Source organism: Leucopleurus acutus (genome assembly GCF_964270905.1).
Source record: "Leucopleurus acutus genome assembly, chromosome: 20".
NCBI lineage: Eukaryota > Metazoa > Chordata > Mammalia > Artiodactyla > Delphinidae > Leucopleurus > Leucopleurus acutus.
The window spans coordinates 54,234,360-54,258,803 of record NC_139162.1 but is presented as its reverse complement, the minus strand read 5'-3'; the positions used below and the strand labels follow the sequence as shown (position 1 = coordinate 54,258,803).

At 40.0% G+C, this 24,444-nt stretch overlaps 2 protein-coding genes across 2 annotated transcripts in view; one reads left to right on the top strand and one right to left on the bottom strand.

Moving 5' to 3' along the window:
• The window catches only part of LOC309977420 (uncharacterized protein), a 281,570-nt gene that overhangs the window by 225,040 nt on the left and 32,086 nt on the right, over nt 1-24,444 (bottom strand). The window lies entirely within an intron of this gene.
• LOC309977424 (uncharacterized protein) overlaps nt 1-24,444 on the top strand; it is a 34,299-nt gene that overhangs the window by 7,418 nt on the left and 2,437 nt on the right. The window contains exon 2 of the mRNA XM_082863529.1: nt 5,190-5,316. Coding sequence (XP_082719655.1) covers nt 5,190-5,316 — 127 coding nt within the window. The remainder of the gene's footprint in view (nt 1-5,189; nt 5,317-24,444) is intronic.

Below are 24,444 nucleotides of genomic sequence, written 5' to 3'. Positions count from 1 at the left end.
TATAATAATTATATCTTCTTCTTGGATTGATCCCTTGATCATTATGTAGTGTCCTTCCTTGTCTCTTGTAACATTCTTTTTTTTAAAGTCTATTTTGTCGGATATGAGTATTGCTACTCCAGGTTTCTTTTGATTTCCATTTGCATGGAATATCTTTTTCCATCCCCTCACTTTTAGTCTGTATGTGTCCCTAGGTCTCAAGTGGGCCTCTTGTAGAGAGCATATATGTGGGTCTTGTTTTTGTATCCATTCAGTGAGCCTTTGTCTTTTGGTTGGAGTATTTAATCCATTCACATTTAAGGTAATTATCGATATGTATGTTCCTTTTACCATTTTCTTAATTGTTTTGCGTTTGTTTTTGTAGGTCTTTTTCCTCTCTTGTGTTTCCCACTTAGAGAAGTTCCTTTAGCATTTGTTGTAGAGCTGGTTTGGTGGTGCTGAATTCTTTTAGCTTTTGCTTGTCTGTAAAGCTTTTGATTTCTCCTTTGAATCTGAATGAGATCCTTGCTGGGTAGAGTCATCTTGGTTGTAGGTTTTTCCCTTTCATCACTTCAAGTATATTATGCCACTCCCTTCTGGCTAGTAGAGTTTCTGCAGGGAAATCAGCTGTTAACCTTATGGGAGTTCCCTTGTATGTTATTTGTCATTTTTCCCTTGCTGCTTTCAATAATTTTTCTTTGTCTTTAAGTTTTGCCAATTTGATTACTGTGTGCCTTGGCATGTTTCCCCTTGGGTTTATCTTGTATGGGACTCGCTGCGCTTCCTGGACTTGGGTGGCTATTTCCTTTCCCATGTTAGGGAAGTTTGCGACTATAATCTCTTCAGATATTTTCTCGGGTCCTTTCTCTCTCTCTTCTCCTTCTGGGACCCCTGTAATGCGAATGTTGTTGCGTTTAATGTTGTCCCAGAGGTCTCTTAGGCTGTCTTCATTTCTTTTCATTCTTTTTTTTTTATTCTGTTCTGTAGCAGTGAATTCCACCATTCTGTCTTGCAGGTCACTTCTCTGTACTTCTGCCTCAGTTATTCTGCTATTGATTCGTTCTAATATATTTTTCATTTCTGTTATAGTATTGTTCATCTCTGTTTGTTTGTTCTTTAATTCCTCTAAGTCTTTGTTAAACATTTCTTGCATGTTCTTGATCTTTGCCTCCATTCTTTTTCCGAGGTCCTGGATCATCTTCACCATTATTATTCTGAATTCTTTTTCTGGAAGGTTGCCTATCTCCACTTCATTTAGTTGTTTTTCTGGGGTTCTATCTTGTTCCTTCATCTGGTACATAGCCCTCTGCCTTTTCATCTTGTCTATCTTTCTGTGAATGTGGTTTTTGTTCCACAGGCTGCAGGATTGTAGTTCTTCTAGCTTCTGTTGGCTGCCCTCTGGTGGATGAGACTGTCTAAGAGGCTTGTGCAAGTTTCCTGATGGGAGGGACTGGTGGTGGGTAGGGCTGGCTGTTGCTCTGGTGGGCAGAGCTCAGTAAAACTTTAATCCGCTTGTCTGCTGATGGGTGGGGCTCGGTTCCCTCCCTGTTGGTTCTTTGGCCTGAGGCGACCCAACACTGGAGCCTATCCGGTTATTTGGTGGGGTAATGGCGGACTCTGGGAGGCCTCACACCAAGGAGTTCTTCCCAGAACTTCTGCTGCCAGTGTCCTTGTCCCCACGGTGAGCACAGTCCCCCACCCCTGCCTCTGCAGGAGACCCTCCAACACTAGCAGGTAGGTCTGGTTCAGTCTCCTATGGGGCCACTCCTCCTCCCCCTGGGTCCCAGTGCGTACACTGCTTTATGTGTGCCCTCCAAGAGTGGAGTCTCTGTTTTACCCCAGTCCTGTCAAAGTTCTGCAGTCAAATCCCACTAGCCTTCAAAGTCTGATTCTGTAGGAACTCCTCCTCCCGTTGCTGGACTCCGAGTTTGGAAAGCCTGACGTGGGGCTCAGAGCCTCCACTCTGGTGGGTGGATGTCTGTGGTGTAAGTGTTCTCCCGTTTGTGAGTCACCCACCCAGCGGTTATGGGATTTGATGTTATTGTGATTGCGCCCCTCCTACCGGCTCATTGTGGCTTCTCCTTTGTCTTTGCACGTGAGGTATCTTTTTTGGTGAGTTCCACTGTCTTCCTGTTGATGACTGTTCAGCAGTTAGTTGTGATTCCAGTGCTCTCGCACGAGGGAGTGAGAGCATGTCCTTCTAGTCTGCCATCTTGAACCAATCTCCAAATTTTTTATTTCATAATGATAAATCAAGTTTAGTAGGTTGTATGTTTCTAAGAATTTACCTGTATCTTTTAGATTCTGTAATTTGTAGGCATTATTGTTCATAGTACTTCCTTATCTTCCTTAAAAAACTTTCTTTGATATCAGTTGCAATCATTTCTCTTTCATATCTGTTCTTAATTATTTGAATCTTTTTTCTTTTTTTCTTAGTGTAGCTAAGGCTTTTCCCATTCAGTTTTTTCAAAACACCAACTCTTGGTTTGTTCATTTTTATATTTTTCTACTTTCTATTTTATTTATCTCTGGTCTAATCTTTTTTTAATATGTTAATTTATTAATTTTTGGCTGCATTGGGTCTTCATTGTTGGGTGTTCATTGCGGAGTGCAGGCTTCTCATTGTGGTGGCTTTTCTTGTTGTAGAGCTTGGGCTTTAGGCATGCAGCCTTCAGTAGTTGTGGCATGCAGGCTCAGTAGTTGTGGCACACAGGCTTAGTTGCTCTTCCCAGACTAGGTCTCGAACCTGTGTCCCCTGCATTGGCAGGCGGATTCTTAACCATTGCCCCACCAGGGAAGTCCCTGGTTTCATTTTTCTTATTTACCTCTTTCCTTCTGCTAAACTTGGGTTTAGTTTGTTTTTGTTTTTCTACTTCCTAGAGGTGTAAAAATAAATTTCTGATTTGAGATCTTTTTTTTTTTTTTACTGTAAGCATTTAGCAGTTTTGAATTTCCTTTTAGTACAGCCTTCATTGTGTGTTATAACTTTTGGTAGGTTGTATTTTCCTTTTCATCCATATATTAAAAAATCCCCTTGTGATTTCTTCTTAGACCCATTAGTGGTTTAAGAGTGAGTTGTTTAATTTCCGCATTTGGGGGAATTTTCTTTTTTTTCTTCTGTTGTTTATTTCATTGTTGTTTACTTTTATGATAGCAGTCTCTTAAAATTGTTAAGATTTGTGTTTTGGCCAAACATGTGGTCTCTCATGGAGAATGCTTTATGTGTGCTGGAGACGCATGTGTTTTCTGCTGGTGGGTCATGTGATCTGTTATGTCTAATAACCAGTAAGGTCTATAGTTTCCTTATTGATCTTTTTGGTTCCATCCGTAAGTTCATCTGGGGCATTGAAGTCTCATAGTATTCCTGTGCTGCTATTTCTCTCTTCCTTTCCTTTAACGTTTGCTTCATTTTTCTGAGATATCTAATGTTAGATGTATATATATTTTTACTTGATACTTTTTGGTAAATTGACCCATTTATCATTATATAATGTTTTTTTGTCTCATGTCACTTGTTTTTCTTCAGTTTATTTTGTCTGATATAATGTATTCTCTCCTGCTTTCTTTAGGATGGAATATATTTTTTCATCCTTTCACCTTTCTGTGTCCTTATATTTGTGAACACTAGCAGTTCCAAGTCTCTCACAGTGTGTCCCTTGCCCTCTGTTTTCCCCCGTTACTTACTCTAGTGGTCCCTGCTTAGGCACACTGTACAGTGGTGAAAGGCAGGTGCCCTGGCCAGCCCCCTTCACTCCACTGTAACTCCAGAGGGAATGCATCGAGTGTTTCCTTCTGTTCATGACGTTTCTTGAAATGTTCTTGTTTAATCAGAATTTATTTTTTTCCATATCCTTTTTTTCTTGATTTTTAATTGTCCAGGAAGTTTTTAACTTTACTATTATGATATATTTTTTCATAACCTGTGGAAATAATGTATAATAGTAAATTTTCTAATTTCCAATCAATGTTTTATTGGTGGCAAAAACAAAGAAATTCTTTGGCTTTTGTTAATGCCTAGCTATGTAAATTTAAATAGATAAAATTGTATTTATATCTTTGAGCATGGTTATCTTATTGAGATTTGAGTTCAAGTATTCTATTTTTTTAAATGTTCATACCATTTTTTTTTAGTATCCTACTACAGAATCACGTTGACAAACTAAATTGAGTACAGTGGATACATTTTCATTGTCTGAAAGATGCTGAAATACATGTGAATAAAACGATGATAAAAAATTGTCCAAAAATCTGTCAAGAGATTTTTCTCTCATTTCAGTTATTTTTTATAGATATGTATGTGCATGAGTGCATGGATGTGCAAGTCTGTGGTTTAGAAAAAAGACATCATGATTTTAAAACTATTATATCTTTTTTCAGTTGAAATTGTCTTCAGTATATTCCATTGCCTGGAATTTTTCTATGCAATCCTGTTAATGGTTTAAGTAGTAGTAAGATTACTAACAATTTATGTGTATGTGCTGTGTGTCCACATCTGTAATGACCTTTCATGCCATTCACCTTGGACTTCTTTCAAGTTTTCTCAGGGAACCCTCTGTCAATGTACTTCTAATGCTTTCTGTATTACTTAACTATTTGATTCTTAAGCTTCAGTTGCTGAGCACAGCCCTCTGAGTTCAAGTGTTTGCTGTAACATTTCTTACCTTCTTGATCTGAGTCAAGTTTCTCAGAGTGTCTGTGACAGTTTTTGTCCTCTGTAAGGTGGGGACAGATCTTCCTTTAATGAGCTGTTATGTTGATAACAAGGTCTTGCCTGTAAAAGTACTTACTTAGAGTAATGTTTAGAGTAACATTACTGTAACTTAGAGCAATAGGAAGTGTTCAAACACTTTTAGTCGTTGTTGTTATCATCATCATAGTTGAAGATTTTGACCTTTCATTAAAAGCACTGCGAACTTTGTCATCTCATCTGTATACTGAATCTCACTCAGTGTGTATGAGTGTTACTTATAGGCGTTTCATAGATTTTCGACAGTGACGAAAAATCATATTAATTGGAGGACCTCATAAGGTCTTATGAAAAAGTATAAGAAATTAAGATTAGAGATACATAATTTTTCCAAATACCTCTAAATGGATCTGGTAGAACACATACTTTAATTGAATCAGTCCTTACCCCTTCCTCATCTTTTCCATTTGTATGAAAATGAGAACTCTTCATGGCCCATTGGTGAAATGTGGTTTCATTTCAGGAACGGTTGACCTTTGAGGATGTGGCCATCGAATTCACTGAGGAGGAGTGGGAATGCCTGGACCCTGCTCAGAGGGCCTTGTACAGGGACGTGATGGTGGAGACCTACAGGAACCTGATCTCCCTGGGTGAGGATAACTTCCCTTCAGAGCTGGGATCTGCCCTTGGGTATCTTTGCATTTTCCCTTGTGTGCCTCTTGGGAGGCCCTGATAATCTTTGAAAGCCCTGTTGACTCACATCATGTGGCATCATGAGTTTAAACTGACCCTTTCTTCAGATGCTCTGCACGTTTCATGTTACATCAGGGGTTGTCCCAGAGCTTAATTACGTACAAAGCTCAATGGCAAACTTTTAAAAATACCAAATTTCCTATTTTCTGCCTTTTGGCTTTTGACTCAGTTTTTGCAGGAAGAGAGCTTGATGTCTGCATATTACACCGTTCCCTGTGTAGAAGGGAGGCGGTGGATGAATTTGTGAAATACTTTTCCTGACCCATCTGTAGTGTCCTCACCCCTCAGCTGAACAAAGAACTGGGATTTTAGGAAAACCACAGCACTTCACATTTCTTTGTCCTGATAAACCAGAATTTCTGTTTCTTTTTTAAAAAATTTTTTGGCCACACCTTCTGGCTTGTGGGATCTCAGTTCCCTGAGTAGGGATTGAACCCGTGCCCTCTGCGTTGGAAGCATGGAGTCTTAGCCGGTGGGCCGCCAGGGAAGTCCCAGAATTTCTTTTTCTGATCTGAATATTATCTCCACATTGGAGCAAGAGAAAGAGCCATGGACAGTGGGGAGAAATGTGAAAAATAGCCAAGAATACATTGTGTGGGAGTCAAAAGTGTAAACAAAGATGGGTATCTCAGAAGGGCTGTTTCTTTTGTTTACGGGTGTGTGGGACAGGCGGGTGGATTGGATCTTCTGTGATGGTTACTTAGGAAAAGTGTAAGGACAGTGGACGGAGAGATGCTCCTTTTGATCCCAAATCCTACAAGGGGTGCCTCTGTGAATCTCTCAGGCTCTTAGCTTGGCATCTGTGGGTCGAGTACATGGTCCCACCTCAAGATCCTATAATGTCTGACCCTTACACATTGTATTCTTTTCACTCTTGTACTGCTCTAGCTAGTCTGGGAATGTCGACGGTTCCTAATTTTACCTTCTCCTTACTTTGTATGATTTTGCCTCTTAAATTTCTTTGAGGTATATTCCTAAGGTCTGAAATTTTACCTGGTTTCCTTGTTGGGATAATCCACCTGTGTTTATCTGGCAACCTCTTGTGGAGTCTCTAGGGAGAGTGTTTACTGGGTAACAGAAGATTTTGATAGAGACACTATTCCTCGTATGTTGTAATATTTTCTTGCTCTGTACAAAATCACCGCTCGAAGCTACTCAGTAGAGTGGTCAGCCTGTTCTAGGATATGAGATAGAAAGTATCACAAGAGTCTGACTGATAAGTCTTACCGGGTTTTTTTCTGGCTTTGGGGACTGTCACAAAGCCTGTCTCAAGGGCACTGTGACCGTGTTATTCATGTGTCTCAATGACCATACATTTTAGCCTCTTTAAATTGGTATAGGAATTTATCCCAGGACAACTTTGTCAAAGCTCACATTCTCATATCTGTGAGGCTGTTGGCTAAAGTGTTGTTGATGCCACATTTTTCACTGCCTGTGCCATTGTTCATTCTACCCCAACAGCGAATTTTGAAGCGTCTTAATGAGAGCGTATGAAGTGGAGGGATACCTTCAGTGATGAACGATAATGTGTTTATAACACTGGTACTTTCATTTCGTACATTTCTATGCATTATAAATGATTTTTTATTTTATCATTAGGTTCAAATTTCCATGTTACTCTTGGGGGTTTTGTTTTATGTTTGCAACGCGTGGGATGGTTGATTGGGGATGGGTCCCTGTGGTGGAATTTGTTATCAGTCCCTCTTAGAATCTTTATATATTCTTCATACTCATCTATTATCAGATATGTGATTTAGAAACGTTTTCTCTTTTACTGTTGGTTGTCTTTTCACTGTGCTTTAATGCACAGTAGTTTATATTTTTGATATAGTCCAATTTATCTGTATTTTGTAGCCTGTGCTTTTGGTGTTATACCTGATAAATCATTTGTGGGTCCAATGACAAGAAACTTTTTCTGTATGTTTACTTCTAGGAGTTTTATATACTTGGGACTTAGGTTTAGGTCTTTGAACCATTTTGAGTTAATTTTTGTCTGTAGCGTAAGATAATGGTCTAAGTAAATACTTTTGTTAGTAGGTATCCAGTTTTGGCAACACAGTTTAAAAAAAAATTTATTTTTAATTAATTAACTTTTTTTGGCTGCGTTGGGTCTTGCTGCGCATGGGCTTTCTCTACTTGTGGTGAGCAGGGTCTACTCTTTGTTACGTTGCACAGACTTTTCGTTGTGGTGGCTTCTCTTGTTGTGGAGCACCAGCTCTAGGCACGTGGGCTCAGTAGTTGCAGCACATGTGCTTAGTAGTTGTGGCACCCGGAGTTCAGTAGCTGTGACACATGGGCTCAGTAGTTGTGGCTTGTGGGCTCTAGAGTGCAGGCCCAGTAGTTGTGGCACACGGGCTTAGTTGCTCCATGGTATGTGGGATCTTCCCGGACCAGGGCTCGAACTCATGTCCCCTGCATTGACAGGTGGATTCTTAACCACTGCGCCACCAGGGAAGTCCTGTCAATACCTTTTGTTCCACTGACTGCATTCTCCCATTAAGTGGTCTTTACACCTTTTTGAAACATCGTTTAAACATCTACACAAGAGGTTTTTTTTTTTAAAGTATAGTTAATTTATAATGTTGTGTTAATTTCAGGTGTATAGCAATTTATAAGATATTTAATATAGTTACCTGAGCTATACAGTAGGTCCTTGTTGTTTATCTATTTTATATATAGTAGTTTGTATATGTTCATCCCAGACTCCTAATTTATCTCTCTCCTCGCCCCCCCCCCCCAACCCCGCCGCATCCTGCACTTTCCCCTTTGGTAACCATAAGTTTGTTTTCTATGTCTGTGAGTCTATTTCTGTTTTGTATATAAGTTCATTTATATCACTTTTTTAGGTTCCATGTATAAGTAATATCATATATGTCTGTCTTTGTCTGACTTCACAGGTCCATCCATGTTGCTGCAAAAGGCATTATTTCATTGTTTTTTATGAATGAGTAAATATTCCATTGTATATATGTGCCACATGTTCTTTATCCCTTCATCTGTCAATGAAAATTTAGGTTGCTTCCATGTCCTGGCTAGTGTAAATAGTGTTGCTATAAACATTGGGGTGCATATATCTTTTCAAATTAGAGTTTTCATCTTTTCCGGATATATGCCCAGGATTGGAATTGCTTGTTCATGTGGTAACTTTATTTTTAGTTCTTTAAGGAACCTCCATACTGTTCTCCAAAGTGGCTACAGCAGTTTACATTCCTTCCAACAGTGTAGGAGTGTTCTGTTTTCTCCACACCCTCTCAAGCATTTACTGTTTGTAGACTTTTTTTTTTTTGGCCACGCCGGATCTTAGTTGTGGCATGCAGAATATTTAGTTGGGGCATGCGGACTTCTTAGTTGCTGTATGACTCTCAGTTGCGACATGCGTATGGGATCTAGTTCCCCGACCAGGGGTTGAACCTGGGCCCCCTGCATTGGCAGCGTGGAGCCTTACCGCCTGGACCACCAGGGAAGTCCCCTATTTGTAGATTTTTTTTTTTTTTTTTTTTGTGGTACGCGGGCCTCTCACTGCTGTGGCCTCTCCCGTTGCGGAGCACAGGCTCCGGACGCGCAGGCCCAGCAGCCATGGCTCACGGGCCCAGCCGCTCTGCGGCATATGGGATCCTCCCAGACCGGGGCACGAACCCGTGTCCCCTGCATCGGCAGGCGGACTCTCAACCACTGCGCCACCAGGGAAGCCCAGCATCATATAGTTTTACAAGTACAGTTATTTTGCTTCCTTAGGTAGGTTTATTCCTTGGAATGTTATTTTTTGTGATGAGATGGTAAATGGGATTGTTTCCTTAATTTCACTTTCTGATATTTCGTTGTTAGTATATAGAAATGCAACAGATTTTTGTATATTTATTTTTTATATTTATCCAGCAACTTTACCCTGTTCATTGATGAGGTCTAGTAGTTATCTGGTGGCATCTTCAGGATTTTCTACGTGTTGCATCATGTCATCTGCATACAGTGATAGTTTTACTTCTTTTCCTATCTGGATTCCTTTTATTTCTTTTTGTTTTCTGATTGCAGTGGCTAGGACTTCCAAATGTATGTTGAATAAAAGTGGTGAGAGTAGACATCCTTGTCTTGTTCCTGATCTTAGAGGAAATGCTTTCACCTTTTCATTGTTGAGTATGATGTTAGTTGTGTGTTTGTCATATATGGTCTTTATTATGTTGAAGTAGGTTCCATCTGTGCTTACTTTCTGAAGCGTTTTTATCATAAATCAGTGCTGAATTTTGTGAGAGGCTTTTTCTGCAACTACTGAGATGATCATATTGTTTTTAGTCTTCAATTTGTTAATGTGGTGTATCATATTAATTGACTTGCAGATATTGAAAATCTTGCATCCCTGGAATAAATCCCACTTGATCATGGTTTATGATTCTTTTAATGTATTGTTGGATTCTGTTTGCTAGTATTTTGTTGTGGGTTTTTGCATATATGTGATATTGACTTGTAATTTTCTTTTTTTGGAATATTTTTTTCTGGCTTTGGTGTCAGGGTTATTATGGCCTCACAGAATGAGTTCATTGGAAGTGTTCCTTCCTCTCCAAAAGTATTTTTTGTAATAGTTTCAGAAGAATGAGTGTTAGCTCTTGTCTGAATATTAGAATGGGAGAATTCACCTATGAAGCCATCTGGTCCTGGACCTTTGTTTCTTGGAAGATTTTTAATCACAGTTTCAATTTCAGTACTTGTGATTGGTCTGTTCCTATTTTCTATTTCTTCGTGGTTCATTCTTAGGAGATTGTACCTTTCTAACCCATTTCTTCTAGGTTGTCCATTTTATTGGAGTATAGTTTCTTGGAGTAGTCTCTTTTGATTCTTTGTATTTCTGTGGTGTCCATTGTAACGTATCTGTTTTGATTTCTGATTTTATTGATTTGGGCCCTCTCCCTTTGTTATTAATGACTCTGGCTAAATGTTTTTCAATATTCTTTTTTTTTTTTTATTGGGGTATAGTGGTTTTACAATGTGTTTGTTTCTACTGTACAGCTAAGTGAAGTAGAGTTCCCTGTGCTGTACATCAGGTTCTCATTAGTTATCTATTTGACACATATTAGTATAAAATAGCATGTTAAAAGATACTTTCTTCTTTTCCAATATAAGCATTTAAAGCAGCAAATTTCCCTGTAATTACCATTTCACTTATGAGGTTTTTTAAAATTAATTTTTATTGGGGTATAGTTGCTTTACAATGTTGTGTTAGTTTCTACTGTACAGCAAAGTGAATCAACTCTACGTATACATATATCCTCTCTTTTTCGGATTTCCTTCCCATTTAGGTCACCACAGAGCATTGAGTAGAGTTCCCTGTGCTATACAGTAGGTTCTCATTAGTTATCTATTTTATACGTAGTATCAATAGTGTATATATGACAATCCCAATCTCCCAATTCATCCCACCCGACCCTGCCCCTTGGTATCCATACGTTTGTTCTCTATGTCTTTGTCTCTATTTCTGCCTTGCAAACAGGCTGATCTGTATCATTTTTCTAGATTCCACCTATATGCGTTAATATACGATTTGTTTTTCTCTGACTTACTTCACTCTGTATGACAGTGTCTAGGCCAACCACATCTCTACAAATGACCCAATTTCATTCTTTTTATGGCTGAGTAATATTCCACTGTGTATATGTACTGCATTTTCTTTATCTGTTGGTCTGTCGATAGGCATTTAGGTTGCTTCCAGGACCTGGCTATTCTAAATAGTGCTGCAATGAACATTGGGGTGAAGGTGTCTTTGAGTTATGGTTTTCTCTGGGTATATGCCCAGTAGTGGGATTGCTGGGTCTTATGGTAATTCTATTTTTAGTTTTTTAAGGAACCTCCATACTGTTCTCCATAGTGGCTGTATCAATTTACATTCCCACCAACAGTGTGAGAGGGTTCCCTTGTCTCCACACCCTCTCTAGCATTTATTGTTTGTAAATTTTTTTATGATGGCCATTCTGACTTGTGTGAGCTGATGCCTCATTGTAGTCTTGATTTGCATTTCTCTAATAATTAGTGATGTTGAGCATGTTTTCATGTACCTCTTGGCCCTCTGTATGTCTTTTTTGGAGAAATGTCTGTTTAGGTCTTCTGCCCATATTTTGATTGGGTTGTTTGTTTTTTTGATATTGAGCTGCATGAACTATTTGTATGTTTTGGAGAGTAATCTTTGGTCCATTAATTCGTTTGTAATTATTTTCTCCCATTCTGAGGGTTGTCTTTTTGTCTTGTTTATGGTTTCCTTTGTTGTGCTGAAGATTTTAAGTTTAATTAGGTCCAATTTGTTTATTTTTGTTTTTATTTCCATTACTCTAGAAGGCTGGTCAGAAAAGATCTTGCTGTGATTGATGTCAAAGAGTGTTCTCTCTCTGTTTTCCTCTTAAGAGTTTTATAGTATGTGGCCTTACATTTAGGTCTTTAATCCATTTTGAGTTTATTTTTGTTTATGTTGTTAGGGAGTTTTCTAATTTCATTCTTCTACATGTAGCTGTCCAGTTTTCCCAGCACCACTTATTGAAGGTACTGTCACCATTGTATATTCTTGCCTCTGTTGTAGATTAATTGGCCATATGTACATGGGTTTATTTTGGGGCTCTCTATTCTGTTTCCTAGATGTATGTGTCTGCTTTTGGGCAAGTACCACACTGTTCTGATGCCTGTGACTTTGTAGTATAGTCTGAAGTCAGGGAGCCTGATTCCTCCAGCTCTGTTTTTTTCCCCCTCAAGATTGCTTTGGCTACTTGGGGTCTTTTGTGTTTCTATATAGATTTTAAGATTTTTTTTGTTCTAGTTCTGTGAAAAATGCCATTGGTAATTTGATAAGAATTGCATTGAATCTGTAGATTGCTTTGGGTAGTATAGTTATTTTCACAGTATTGATTTTTCAAATCCAAGAACATGGTATATCTCTCCATCTGTTTGTGTCATCTTAGATTTCTCTCATCAGTGTTTTATAGTTTTCTGAATACAGGTCTTTTACCTCCTCGGGTAGGTTTATTCCTAGGTATTTTATTCTTTTTTTGTTGCAGTGGTGAATGGTATTGTTTCCTTAATTTCTCTTTCTGGTCTTTAGTTGTTCATGTATAGGAGTGCAAGAGATTTCTGTGCATTAATTTTGTATCCTGCAACTTTACCAGATTCATTGATTAGCTCTAGTAGTTTTCTGGTGGCATCTTTAGGATTTTCTACGTATAGTGTCATCTGCAAACAATTTTACTTCTTCTTTTCCAATTTTATATTCCTTTTGTTTCTTTTTCTTTTCTGATTTCTGTGGCTAGGACTTCCAAAACTGTATTGAATAGTAGTTATGAGAGTGGACCTCCTTGTCTTGTTCCTGATCTGCGAGGAAATGCTTTCAGTTTTTCAACATTGAGAATGATGTTAGCTGTGTGTCATACATGGCCTTTATTATGTTGAGGTAGGTTCCATCTGTGCCCACTTTCTGGAGAGTTTTTATCATAAATGGGTGTGGAATTTTGTTAAAAGCTTTTTCTGCATCTATTCAAATGATCATATGGTTTTCATTCAATTTGTTAATATGGTGTATCACGTTGGTTGATTTGCGTATATTGAAGAATCCTTGCATCTCTGGGGTAAATCCCACTTGATTGTGGTGTATGATTCTTTTAATGTGTTGTTGGATTCTGTTTGCTAGTAGTTTGTTGAGGATTTTTGTGTCTATATTCATCAGTAATATTGGTCTGTAATTTTCTTTTTTCGGGATATCTTTGTCTGGTTTGGGTATCGGTGACGGTGGCCTCACAGAATGAGTTTGGAAGAGTTCCTTCCTCTTCAGTTTTTTGGAAGAGTTTGAGGATGGATGTTAGCTCTTCTCTAAGTGTTTGGTAGAATTCACCTGTGAAGCCATCTGGTCCTGGACTTTTGTTCTGGAAGATTTTTAATCACAGTATCAATTTCATTACTTGTGATGGGTCTGTTCGTATTCTTTGTTTATTCCTGGTTCAGTCTTAGAAGGTTATACCTTTTTAAGAATTTGTCCATTTCTTCCAGGTTGTCCATTTTATTGGCATATAGTTGCTTGTAGTAGTCTCTTATGATCCTTTGTATTTCTGCAGTGTTCTTTGTAACTTTTCCTTTTTCATTTCTAATTTTATTGATTTGAGTCCTCTCCCTCTTTTTCTTGATGAGCCTGGCTAAAGGTTCATCAATTTTGTCTATCTTCTCAAAGAACCAGCTTTTAGTTTTATTGATCTTTGCTATTGTTTCTGTTTCATTTATTTCTGCTTTTATCTTTATGATTGATTTCTTTCTACTAACTGGGTTTTTTTGGTTCATTTTTCTCTAGTTCCTTTAGCTGTTTAGATTGTATATTTGAGATTTTTCTTGTTTCTTCAGGTAGGATTGTATTGCTATAAACTTCCTTCTTAGAACTGCTTTTGCTGCATCTCATATGTTTTGGATCATCGTGTTTTCATTGTTATTTGTCTCTAGGTATTTTTTGATTTTCTCTTTGATTTCTTTACTGATCTCTTTGTTATTTAGTAGTGTAGTGTTTAGCCTTCATGTGTTATATATTTTTTACAGTTCTTTTCCCCTGTAATTGATTTCTAATCTCATAGAGTTGTGGTTGGAAAAGATGCTTGATATGATTTCAGTTTTCTTAAATTTACCAGGGCTTGATTTGTTACCCAAGATGTGATCTCTCCTGGAGAATGTTCCATATGCACTTGAGAAGAAAGTGTATCCTTCTGCTTTCAGGTGGAATGTTCTATAAATATCAATTAAATCTATCCGGTCTATTGTGCCATTTAAAGCTTGTGTTTCCTTGTTTATTTTCTGTCTGGATGATCTGTCCATTGGTGTAAGTGGGGTGTTAAAGTTCCCCACTATTGTGTTACTATCGATTTTCCCTTTTGTGGCTGTTAGCATTTGCCTTATGTATTGAGGTGCTCTTATGTTGGGTGCATAAATATTTACAATTGTATGTTTCCTTGGATTGATCCCGTGATCATTATGTAGTGTCCTTCCTTATCTCTTGTAACAATCTTTATTTTAAAGTCTATTTTATCTGATATCAGTATTGTTACTCCAGCTTTCTTTTGATTCTCGTTTGTATGGAACATCTTTTTCCATCCCCTCACTTTCAGTCTGTATGTGTCCCTAGGTTTGAAGTGGATCTTTTGTAGACAGCATATATACAGATTTTGTTTTTGTATCCATTCAGCCAGTCTGTCTTTTGGTTGGAGCATTTAACCCGTTCACATTTAGGGTAATTATTGTTATAATATTTATATTGTATTATATATTTATAATACAATATATTATTGTAATAATTATTGTTTTGGGTTTGTAATTATTGATATGTATGTTCCTATTACCATTTTCTTAATTGTTTTGGGTTTGTTTTTGTAGGTCTTTTTCTTCTTTTGTGTTTCCTGCTTAGAGAAGTTCCTTTAGCATTTTCTGTAGAGCTGGTTTGGTGGTGCTGAATTCTCTTAGCCTTTGCTTATCTGTAAAGCTTTTGATTTCCCCGTGGAATCTGAATGAGATCCTTGCTGGGTAGGATAATCTTGGTTGTAGGTGTTTCCCTTTCATCACTTTAAATAAATCCTGCCACTCCCTTCTGGCCTGCAGTTTCTGCTGAAAGATCATCTGGTAATCTTATGGGGATTCCCTTGTATGTTATTTGTTGCTTTTCCCTTGTTGCTTTTAATAGTTTTTCTTTGTATTTAATTTTTGATAGTTTGATTAATATGTGTTTTGGCGTGTTTCTTCTTTGGTTTATTCTGTATGGGACTCTGCACTTCCTGGACTTGATTGCCTATTTCCTTTCCCATGTTTAGGGAAGTTTTCGCCTATAATCTCTTCAGATATTTTCTCAGACTCTTCCTCTTTCTCTTCTTCTCCTGGGACACCTGTAATTTGAACGTTGTCCCCGAGGTCTCTGAGACTGTCCTCAACTCTTTTCATTCTTTTTTCTTTATTCTGCTCCATGGCAGTTATTTCCACCATTCTGTCTTCCAGGTCACTTATCCGTTCTTCTGCCTCAGTTATTCTGTTGTTGATTCCTACTAGAGTTTGTTTTTTTTTGGTACGTGGGCCTCTCACTGTTGTGGCATCTCCCGTTGCGGAGCACAGGCTCCAGATGTGCAGGCTCAGCAGCCACGGCTCACGAGCCTAGCCGCTCCGCAGCATGTGGGATCTTCCCAGACCGGGGCACGAACCCGTGTCCCCTGCATCAACAGGCAGACTCTCAACCACTGTGCCACCAGGGAAGCCCCCTACTAGAGTATTTTTAATTGCACTTGTTGTGTTGCTCATCACTGTTGGTTTGTTCTTCTATGTCCTTGTTAAACATTTCTTGTGTTTTTTTCTATTTCTGAGATTTTATTATTTTTTTATATAAATTTATTTATTGGTTAGTTTTGGCTGTGTTGGGTCTTTGTTGCTGTGCGTGGGCTTTCTCTAGTTTCAGTGAGTGGGGGCTACTCTTCGTTGTGGTGCGCGGGCTTCTCACTGTGGTGGCTTCTCTTGTTGCAGAGCACGGGCTCTGGAGCACGTGGGCTTCAGTAGATGCAGCGCGTGGGCTCAGTAGCTGTGGATCGTGGGCTCTAGAGCACAGGCTCAGTAGTTGTGGCGCACGGGCTCAGTTGCTCTGCGATATGTGGGATCCTCTGGGACCAGGGCTTGAACCCATGTCCCCTGCATTGACAGGTGGACTCCCAACCACTTGCGCCACCAGGGAAGCCCTATTGCTGAGATTTTAGATCATCTTTACTATCATTACTCTGAATTCTTTTTCAGTAAACTGCCTATGTTCTCTTCATTTGTTTGGTCTTGTGGGTTTTTACCTTGCTCCTTCATCTGCAGCATATTCCTCTGTCTTCTCATTTTGTTTAATTTACTGTGTTTGGGGTCTCCTATCCGCAGGCTGCAGGGTCGTAGTTCCTCTTACTTCTGGTGTCTGCCCACAGTGGGTGAGGTTGGTCCAGTGGCTTGTGTAGGCTCCCTGGTGGGGGGACTGGTGTCTCCGTTCTGGTGGGTGCTGCTGGATCTTGTCCCTCTGATGGGCAGGGCCACGTCCGGTGGCTCTTTTTGTGGTGTTTCTGAGCTTAGTATGACTTTAGGCAGCCTGTCTGCTGATGGGTGGGGTTGTGCTCCTGTCTTGCTAGTTATTTGACATGAGGCATCCAGCACTGGAGCTTGCTGGCCGTTGGGTGGAGCCAGGTCTTGGTGTTGAGATGGAGTCCTGTGGAAGAGCTCTTGCCAATTAATATTCCCTGAGGCTGAGAGTTCTCTGGTCGTCCAGCGCCCTGGACTAGGCTCTCCCACCTCAGAGGCTCAGGCCCGACCCCTGTTCAGAGCACCAAGGGTCTGCAACTGCACGGTGTGGAAGAAAAGGAAAAAAAAAAAGAAAGAAAACAGACACACACAAAGAAACACACAAACGAAAACAAACGAAAAAGAAAACGAACAAACAAAACCCCAAGACAAAAAAACAAACCGCAGGGGAGAGAGAGAGAGAGAGAGAGAGAGAGAGAGAGAGAGAGAGAGATAAGAGAGAGATAAGAGACAGAGATAACAAAAAAGAAGAGAGCAACCAAACAAACGAACCCCAAAATGAAAACAAACACTAAAAACTAAACTACCAAAAGTAAAAGCAAATCAAAAGCAGAAATCGAACTCTCGGTAGGTCTCTGCACCTGCTGTGGGCACCGTGGGGTCAGCTTATGCTCTGACCTGACCCACCTCGTACGAGTACTTGCCCCAAAGTCCACAGCCTCAATTGTGGAAACACTCGTTGTCTACTCAGATATTGCACAGATGGAGGGTTTACCAAGCCGATCGAGGGATTTAATCTGCTGCTCCTGTGGCTGCGTGGAGAAATTTCCCTTTCTCTTCTTTGGTTGCACTGCCCCAAGAGTTCAGCTTTAGTTTTGGCTCTGCCTCTGCATTTTGGCCACCCTCAGGAGTCTCTTCCCCACCCGGGCAAGGGGGAGTGAAAGCAGTGGCTGGTTAGGGCTCACTTGCTCACCCAGGCCAGGGAGCGGGAAGGACACAGCATTCACAGTTGGGATGTGCGGGGAGTGCCTTTGGCAGCAGAGACCAGTGGGAATTTTCAACAGCCTGAGGTGTGTTGTTCACTCCCCCCAGGAAGTTGGTCCCAGATCGCTGGACCGTTGGCAGTGGCGGGCTGCACTGGCTCCCGGGAAGGTGTGGGCAGTGACCTGGGCTTGCTCACGGGACCTGCGGTGGCAGCAGTAGCCGTCACGCCCACCTCTGGGGTCCAAGATAGCAGGCACAGCTCTCACCAGGCCCTAGAGCTTGTGTAGGCTGTGCCCTGCTGTCAGTGTGTGGAGAAAGAGGCTCCTAGGGCGGGTGTGCCCCTCTCCTCGTGCACCCTGCAACAGTGGTCCCTTGTCTATCTGGCAGGCCCAGGTTGCTTTCCGGACTCCATCAGGCTGTCTTCTCACAGCTAACCCCCAATCCTCCCTCCCTGGGGTCTGACCTCTGAAGCCCAAGCCCCAGCACCCAGGCCCCACTCGCCCCGGCAGACAGGCAAGCATCTCAGGCTGGGGAGTGCTGGTTGACACTGATCCTCTGTGCGGGATTCTCTCTGCTTTGCTCTCCGCACCCCTGTTGCTGCATTCTCCTCTGAGGCTCCAAAGCTCCCCCTTGTCTCTGCCAGTGAGGGGGCTTCCTAGTGTGCAGAAACATTTCCTCCTTCACAGTGCCCTCGCAGAGGCGTGAGTCCTGTCCTGTTGCCTTTGTCTCTTTTTGTTTTTTCCTTTTGCCTTACCCAGTTACATGGAGATTTTTTGCCTTTTTTGGAAGTCTGAGGTCTTCTGCCAGTGTTCTGTAGGAGTTGTTCCACATGTAGATGTGTTTTTGATGTATCTGTGGGGAGGAAGGTGATCTCCACATCTTATTCCTCTGCCATTTTCTGAGACTTCTCTATCAATGTTCTTTATCTTTTCAAAGAACCAGGTTTTAGTTTCATAGATCTTTTCTTTTCTTTTTTTGGTCTCTATTTCATTTATTTCTGCTCTGATCTTTATATCTCTCTTTGGGGTTTTGTTCTTTTTCTAGTTCCTTTAGGCATAAAGTTAGGTTGTTTATTTGAGGTTGTTTGAGATTGTTCTTGAATCCTAAGTTTAGCTTGTTTTGCTATAAACTTCACTCTTAGAACTGTTTTTACTGTGTCCCATAGGTTTTGGGTCATACTGTTTTCATTTTCATTTGTCTCTAGGGTTTTCTTTTTTTAATTTCCTCTTTGATTTCTTCAGTGATCCACTGGTTGTGTAGTAGCATATTCTTTAGCTTCCACATCTTTGTGTTTTTTGCAGCTTTTTTGGTTTTTGGTTTTGTGGGTTTTTTTTTTTTTTTTTTAGTTGATTTCTAGCTTCATAGCATTGTGGTCAGAAAAGATGCTTGATATGATTCCAGTTTTCTTACATTTACCGAGGATTGCTTTGTGATCCAGCATGTGGTCTGTCTTGTAGAATGCCCCATGTGCACTTGAAAAGAATGTGTGTATTCTGCTGCTTTCAGGTGGAGTGCTCTATAAATATCAATTAAGTCCATCTGCTCTAATGTGTCAGTTAAGGCCTGTGTTTCCTGATGGATTTTCTGTCTGGATGATCTGCCCATTGATATAAGTGGGTGTTAAAGTTCCCCACAATTATTGTGTTGCTGTCCATTTCTCCTTTTATGTCTGTTAATGTTTACCTTATATATTGAGGTGCTCCGTAGTTAGGGTGGATATATATTTGGAATTGTTAATGTCTTTTTGGATTGATCCTGTGATCATTTTTTCATGGCCTTGTCTCTTTTAACAGTCTTTTTTCTTTTTCGGGTCTGTTTTGTCTGATATAAGTGTTGCTTCTCAAGCTTCTTTTTTATTTCCAGTTGCATGGAATACTTTTTACCATCCCTTCACTTTCAGTCTGTATGTCTCTGCATCTGAAGTGAGTCTCTTGCAGGCAGCATATGTACAGGTCCTATGTTTGTATCCATTCATCCAGTCTGTATCTTTTGGTTGCAGCATTTAGTTCATTTACATTTAAGATAATTATTGATATGTATGTTTCTATTGCCGTTTCATTAATTGATTTGGATTTGTTTTTGTAGGTCTTTTTGTCCCCCTTTCTTCTTTTGTTCTCTTTTCTTGTGGTTTGATGAGTATCACTAGTGTTATGGTTGGATTTCTTTTTCTTTTTTATATGTATATGTATTAGAGATTTTTGTTTCTCAGTTACCATGAGGTTTTTGTATACCAGTACGTATGTTTATGTGCTCATTTGAAGTTGCTAATCTCAAATGCGTTTTAGATACCCTGCATTTGTAGTCTCCTCTCTGCATGATTACTGTTTTTGATATTATATTTTACATCCAGTTGTTTTGTGTATCCCTTAACTGCTCATTGTGGATACAGATGGGTTTACTACTTTTGTTTTTTAACCTACCTACTAGCTTTGTGTGTGGATGATTTTCTGCCTTTATTACATGTTTGCCTTTACCAGTGAGCTTTTCCATTTTGTGATTTTCTTGTTTGTAGTCAAGAAAGTCTTGTTGTGGTCTTTTCCCACTAGAGAAGTTCTTTTAGCATTTGTTGTAAATTTGGTGTGGTGGTGTTGAATTCTTTTAGCTTTTTCTTGTCTATGAATCTTTTGATTTCTCCATCAATCTGAAGGAGAACTTTGCTGGTTTGACTACTCTTGGTTGCAGGTTTTTCTCTTTCATCACTTTAAGTATATTGTGCCAGTGCCTTCTGGCTTGCAGAGTTTCTGATGAAAAATCATGTGATAGTCTTATGGCAGTTCTCTTGTGTGTTTTTTATTGCTTTCCCTTGTTGCTTGTAATTTTCTGTCTTTAATTTTTGTTGTTTTAATCAGAATGTCTCTTGGTGTTTCCTTTCCCGGGTTACAGAAGTTTTCGGCTATTATCTCTTCAAATATTTTTTCAGGCCCTTTCTCTCTTCTCCTTCTGGGAACCCTGTATTGTGAATATTAGCATACTTGCTCTTGTCCCAGAGGTCTCTGAAACTGATCTCATTTCTTTTTATTCTTTTCTTTTTTTCTCTTTGGTGGCAGTGATTTCCCCTACTCTGTTTTCCAGCTCACTGGGCCGTTATTCTGCCTCATTTCGTCTATTATTAATTCCTCATATTTTTCATTTCATTTATTGTATTCTTCCATTCTGTTTCATTGTTATTTAGAATTTCTAAGTCTTTGTTAAAAACTTCTCATTTCTCACGCTGTGCATCCATTCTCCTACCAAATTCTTTGATCATCTTTACGATTATTACTCTGAACTCTTCCTTGAATAGCTTGCCTGTCTCCACGACACTTGGTTCTTCTTCTGGGCTTCTGTTTTGTTCCTTTATCTGAAACATATTCCTCTGTTGCCTCATTTTGTCTAAATTGCCATTTGTATTTTATGTATGTGGTAGGTTAGTTACATTTCTCAACCTTGGAGAAGTGGCCCTCTGTAGGAGATGTCCTGTGCATTCAGGCAGTGCACTCCCCTTTCGTCACCTATGGACCAGGGGCTATCTGGTCCTCAGGTAGTATGTGGCCTGCGTTTGCAGATTTGGTCTATAGGCTGCAGAGACTATAGTTTTCTTGCTTCTCGTGTCTGCCCCCTGGTGAGTGAAGCTGGTCTAGAGGCTTGTGCAGACTTTCTTGTGGGAGGGGCAAGTGCCTGCTCTCTGGTGGGTGGTGCTGGGTCTTTGCCTCTGGTGGGTAGGGCCCACTGGTGTCTAGGGGCATGGGAAGTAGCTGGGGGCTCAGGAAGTCTTTAGACAGCCTGTCTGCTAATGGGTGGGACTGTGCCCCTGCCCAGTGTGTTGTTTGGTCTGAGGTGAGGAGTCACAGCACTGGAGCCTGCAGGGTTTTGGATGGGGCCAGGTCTTGGTGCCAAGATGTCAGCCTCCAGGAGAGCTCATGCAGATGAATGTTCCCTGATATGTCCACCACCAGTGTCTATGTCTCCTGACCATGCTACAGTTGCCTCCTGCCTCCCCGGAGATCCTCTAAGGCCAGCAGGTGGCTCTGGTCCATGCTCCTATGATATTACTGCTTTTGCCCTTTGTCCCAGCGCATGTGAGATTCTTTTGTGCACCCTTTAAGAGTGAAGTCTCAATTTCCCCCAATCCTGTGGAGCTGCAGTCAAGTCCCGCTGGCCTTCTAAGCCAAATGCTCTGAGGACTCTGCTTCCTGGGGCTGGACTCCTGGGCTGAGCTGCTTTATGTGGAGCTCAGAACTCTCACTCCTGTGGGAGAACCTCTGTAATATAATTATTCTCCTGTTTGTGGGCTGCCCACCCAGGGGGCATGCGATTTGATTATATGGCCAATCTGCCCCTCCTTCTGTCCAGTTGTGGTTCCTTCATTAGCTGTTGAAGATCTTTTCTGGTAGGTTTAGTTCAGTGGTTGCTCTTCAGTCAGTTGTGATTTTGGTGTGCTTGTGAAAGGAGGGGAACTTAGGGTCCTTCTCTGCCATCTTAGCCGCTATCCCTCAAGAGTTTTTTTTTGGAAGTCTTCTGTTCTATTCCAGCAGTCTGTCTGTATGCCAGTACCACACTGTTTTGATTAGTGTATCTGTGGGATAAGTTTTGAAATAAAGAACTGTGATACAACAAGTTTGTTCTTTTCAAGATTGTTTTTGCTATTTGTTTTCTCCTGAGACTCCATATGAATCACAGGATGGATTTATCTGTTTCTTCAGGAAAACACTACTGGGATTTCACTAGGGAATGATTTGAATATAATGATCACTTTGGGTGGTATTGACATCATGACAATATTGACTTCCAATCCATGAATTTGGGATGTCTTTGCATTTATTTTTGTCTTTTCTAAAATTTTCAGCAGTCTTTAGTTTGCAATATACATATCTTTACCTTCTTGTATAATGTTGCATCTAACTTTTTTTTTCTGATTTTCTTGTAACTGGAATATTTTTCTCATTTTCTTTTTTGGTTGTTCATTTTTAATGTTTATGAACCCAACTGAATTTGGCATGTTGATTTTATATCTTGTCCTTTTTTTAGAGCTCTAAAAATTTTAGCAGGTTTTTTCTGCGGAATATTCACGGTTTTCTACATATTAGATCATGTCAGTTCTGTAGAGATGATTTCACTCCCTTTTGCTATGGGGATATCTGTTACCCATTTTTCTGCCTCTGTGTTCTTCCTGGGACTTCCAGTAATAGGCTTTTAGAAATATTGAGAGCAGGTATCCTTGTCTTGTTCCTGATCTTAAAGGGAGAGCTTTCATTCTTTCATCATTGAGTATGATGATAGCTTTGTGTAACTGCTCCATTGCAGGATATTTTTCAGCATAGTCTTCTCCCTTTTCCTGATAAAGAACATACATCTCACATGATGTTGTATACAAATTCATATGCCCGTTCCTCATTGGAGTTAGAAGCAGAGAAATGTGTATTAATTGAGGAGGTGCCAACCAGAAACTTGGGAGACCTGGCCTTGCCTCAAATCCATCTTCCTGGCTGGCCAGGGTGTAAGATTTTTAAAGGGTAAGGGAGAGATGGGAGGGGAGTGTCTGTAATCCCAGCTTTCCTATAAGATCTCAGCTGCAGACTTTTGAGAATCAAGTTGTGGCTTCCTTTCTGATTATTCTGTATGTTTCTGCAAAACAGTTCCTAAATCAGAGTCTTGTGATCCCTTAACTTCCTTCTAGGAGACAGGAAAAGCAATAGTTCAGGAATTTTATTATTTACTTAGAGCCAAATGTGGCTGGTTAAGAATTTCAATTCTCAGTGGACCCTCTGGTGTCATCAGTTTTTAAGTCCTCTTGGGGTAACTGGTTGAAGCCACAGTTTGGGTTCATAAATCAAGGTACCAATTTAAGCTACCAATCATGGAAGTGATTAAATTGGACTTGCTTTTCCTTTGTTTCTGTATTCTCTCAATCCCCGAATTAGTAACTGCTTGAATCTGACTTTCTGAACTCAGGAATGGTCTAGGAGACTAAAGCCTTTTTTTTTTTTTTTTGTGGTACGTGTGCCTGTCACTGCTGTGGCCTCTCCCGTTGCGGAGCACAGGCTCCGGACGCACAGGCTCAGCGGCCATGGCTCACGGGCCCAGCCGCTCCGCGGCACGTGGGATCCTCCTGGACCGGGGCACGAACCCATGTCCCCTGCATCGGCAGGCAGACTCTCAACCACTGCGGCACCAGGGAAGCCCAAGCCTTTTTTTTTTTACAAACAGGAAATGGGAGACTCGGAAAGGCTTTTGTAACCAGGAAGGCCCTGCAGATTCCTGTTCAGTTTCAGTCCCCCGTTTTCTTTGGTACTCCTCAATCTTGAGATGAACATGTGTGGAAGAAGAAACAGAATAAAATTTTCGATAGGTTAATCAGACTTAGCAGGAAAACTCAGATTTAAGGCAACTTAACTTTTGAAAATTATGGTCCCCTACTCTACTGGAGGCTTGATTCAGTTTCTTTGTAACTGCACGTATGTACAGAAGAAACTCATTTGTCTTTAGATGGCTTTTTCCTGGTTTTTCCTTCTGATTTCAGCTAATAAAATTCATGTTCTTTATGATATGACTTTATCTGCATTATATCTTATATGGTTTTCATTTGCATTTTTTTTCTACAACATTGTGTCTCACCCTAGTCAATAAATATACAAAGTGCTCACTTTTTGTTTCTAGTATTTTGGAGCCATTAAACCAGATAATTAAGGATACCGCATAGGTAGGGATTGCTCTGTTACTGGCCATTAGATAACTGGAGGATATTTTATGTCTTAAATTGTAAATGTCATTTACAGATGATGGTCTTTTAGCATGTATTATGCAATACAACTGACACATACTACTTGTTAATGTAAAATGCCTTTTTTGGGGGGGTACATAGTTCTATAGCAAAGATTTAGAAAAAGACATTGTTTCTTACAAATTGTTTTATCAAATTCTTCATTTTCTCTGTTATATTTGTTTTACAGTTCTAAACAGCCAATTATATTATTAATTGGATAAGTTTTGTTTTGGATTATTTCCTGGTACAATACATTGTCTATTTTTAAAAATTAATT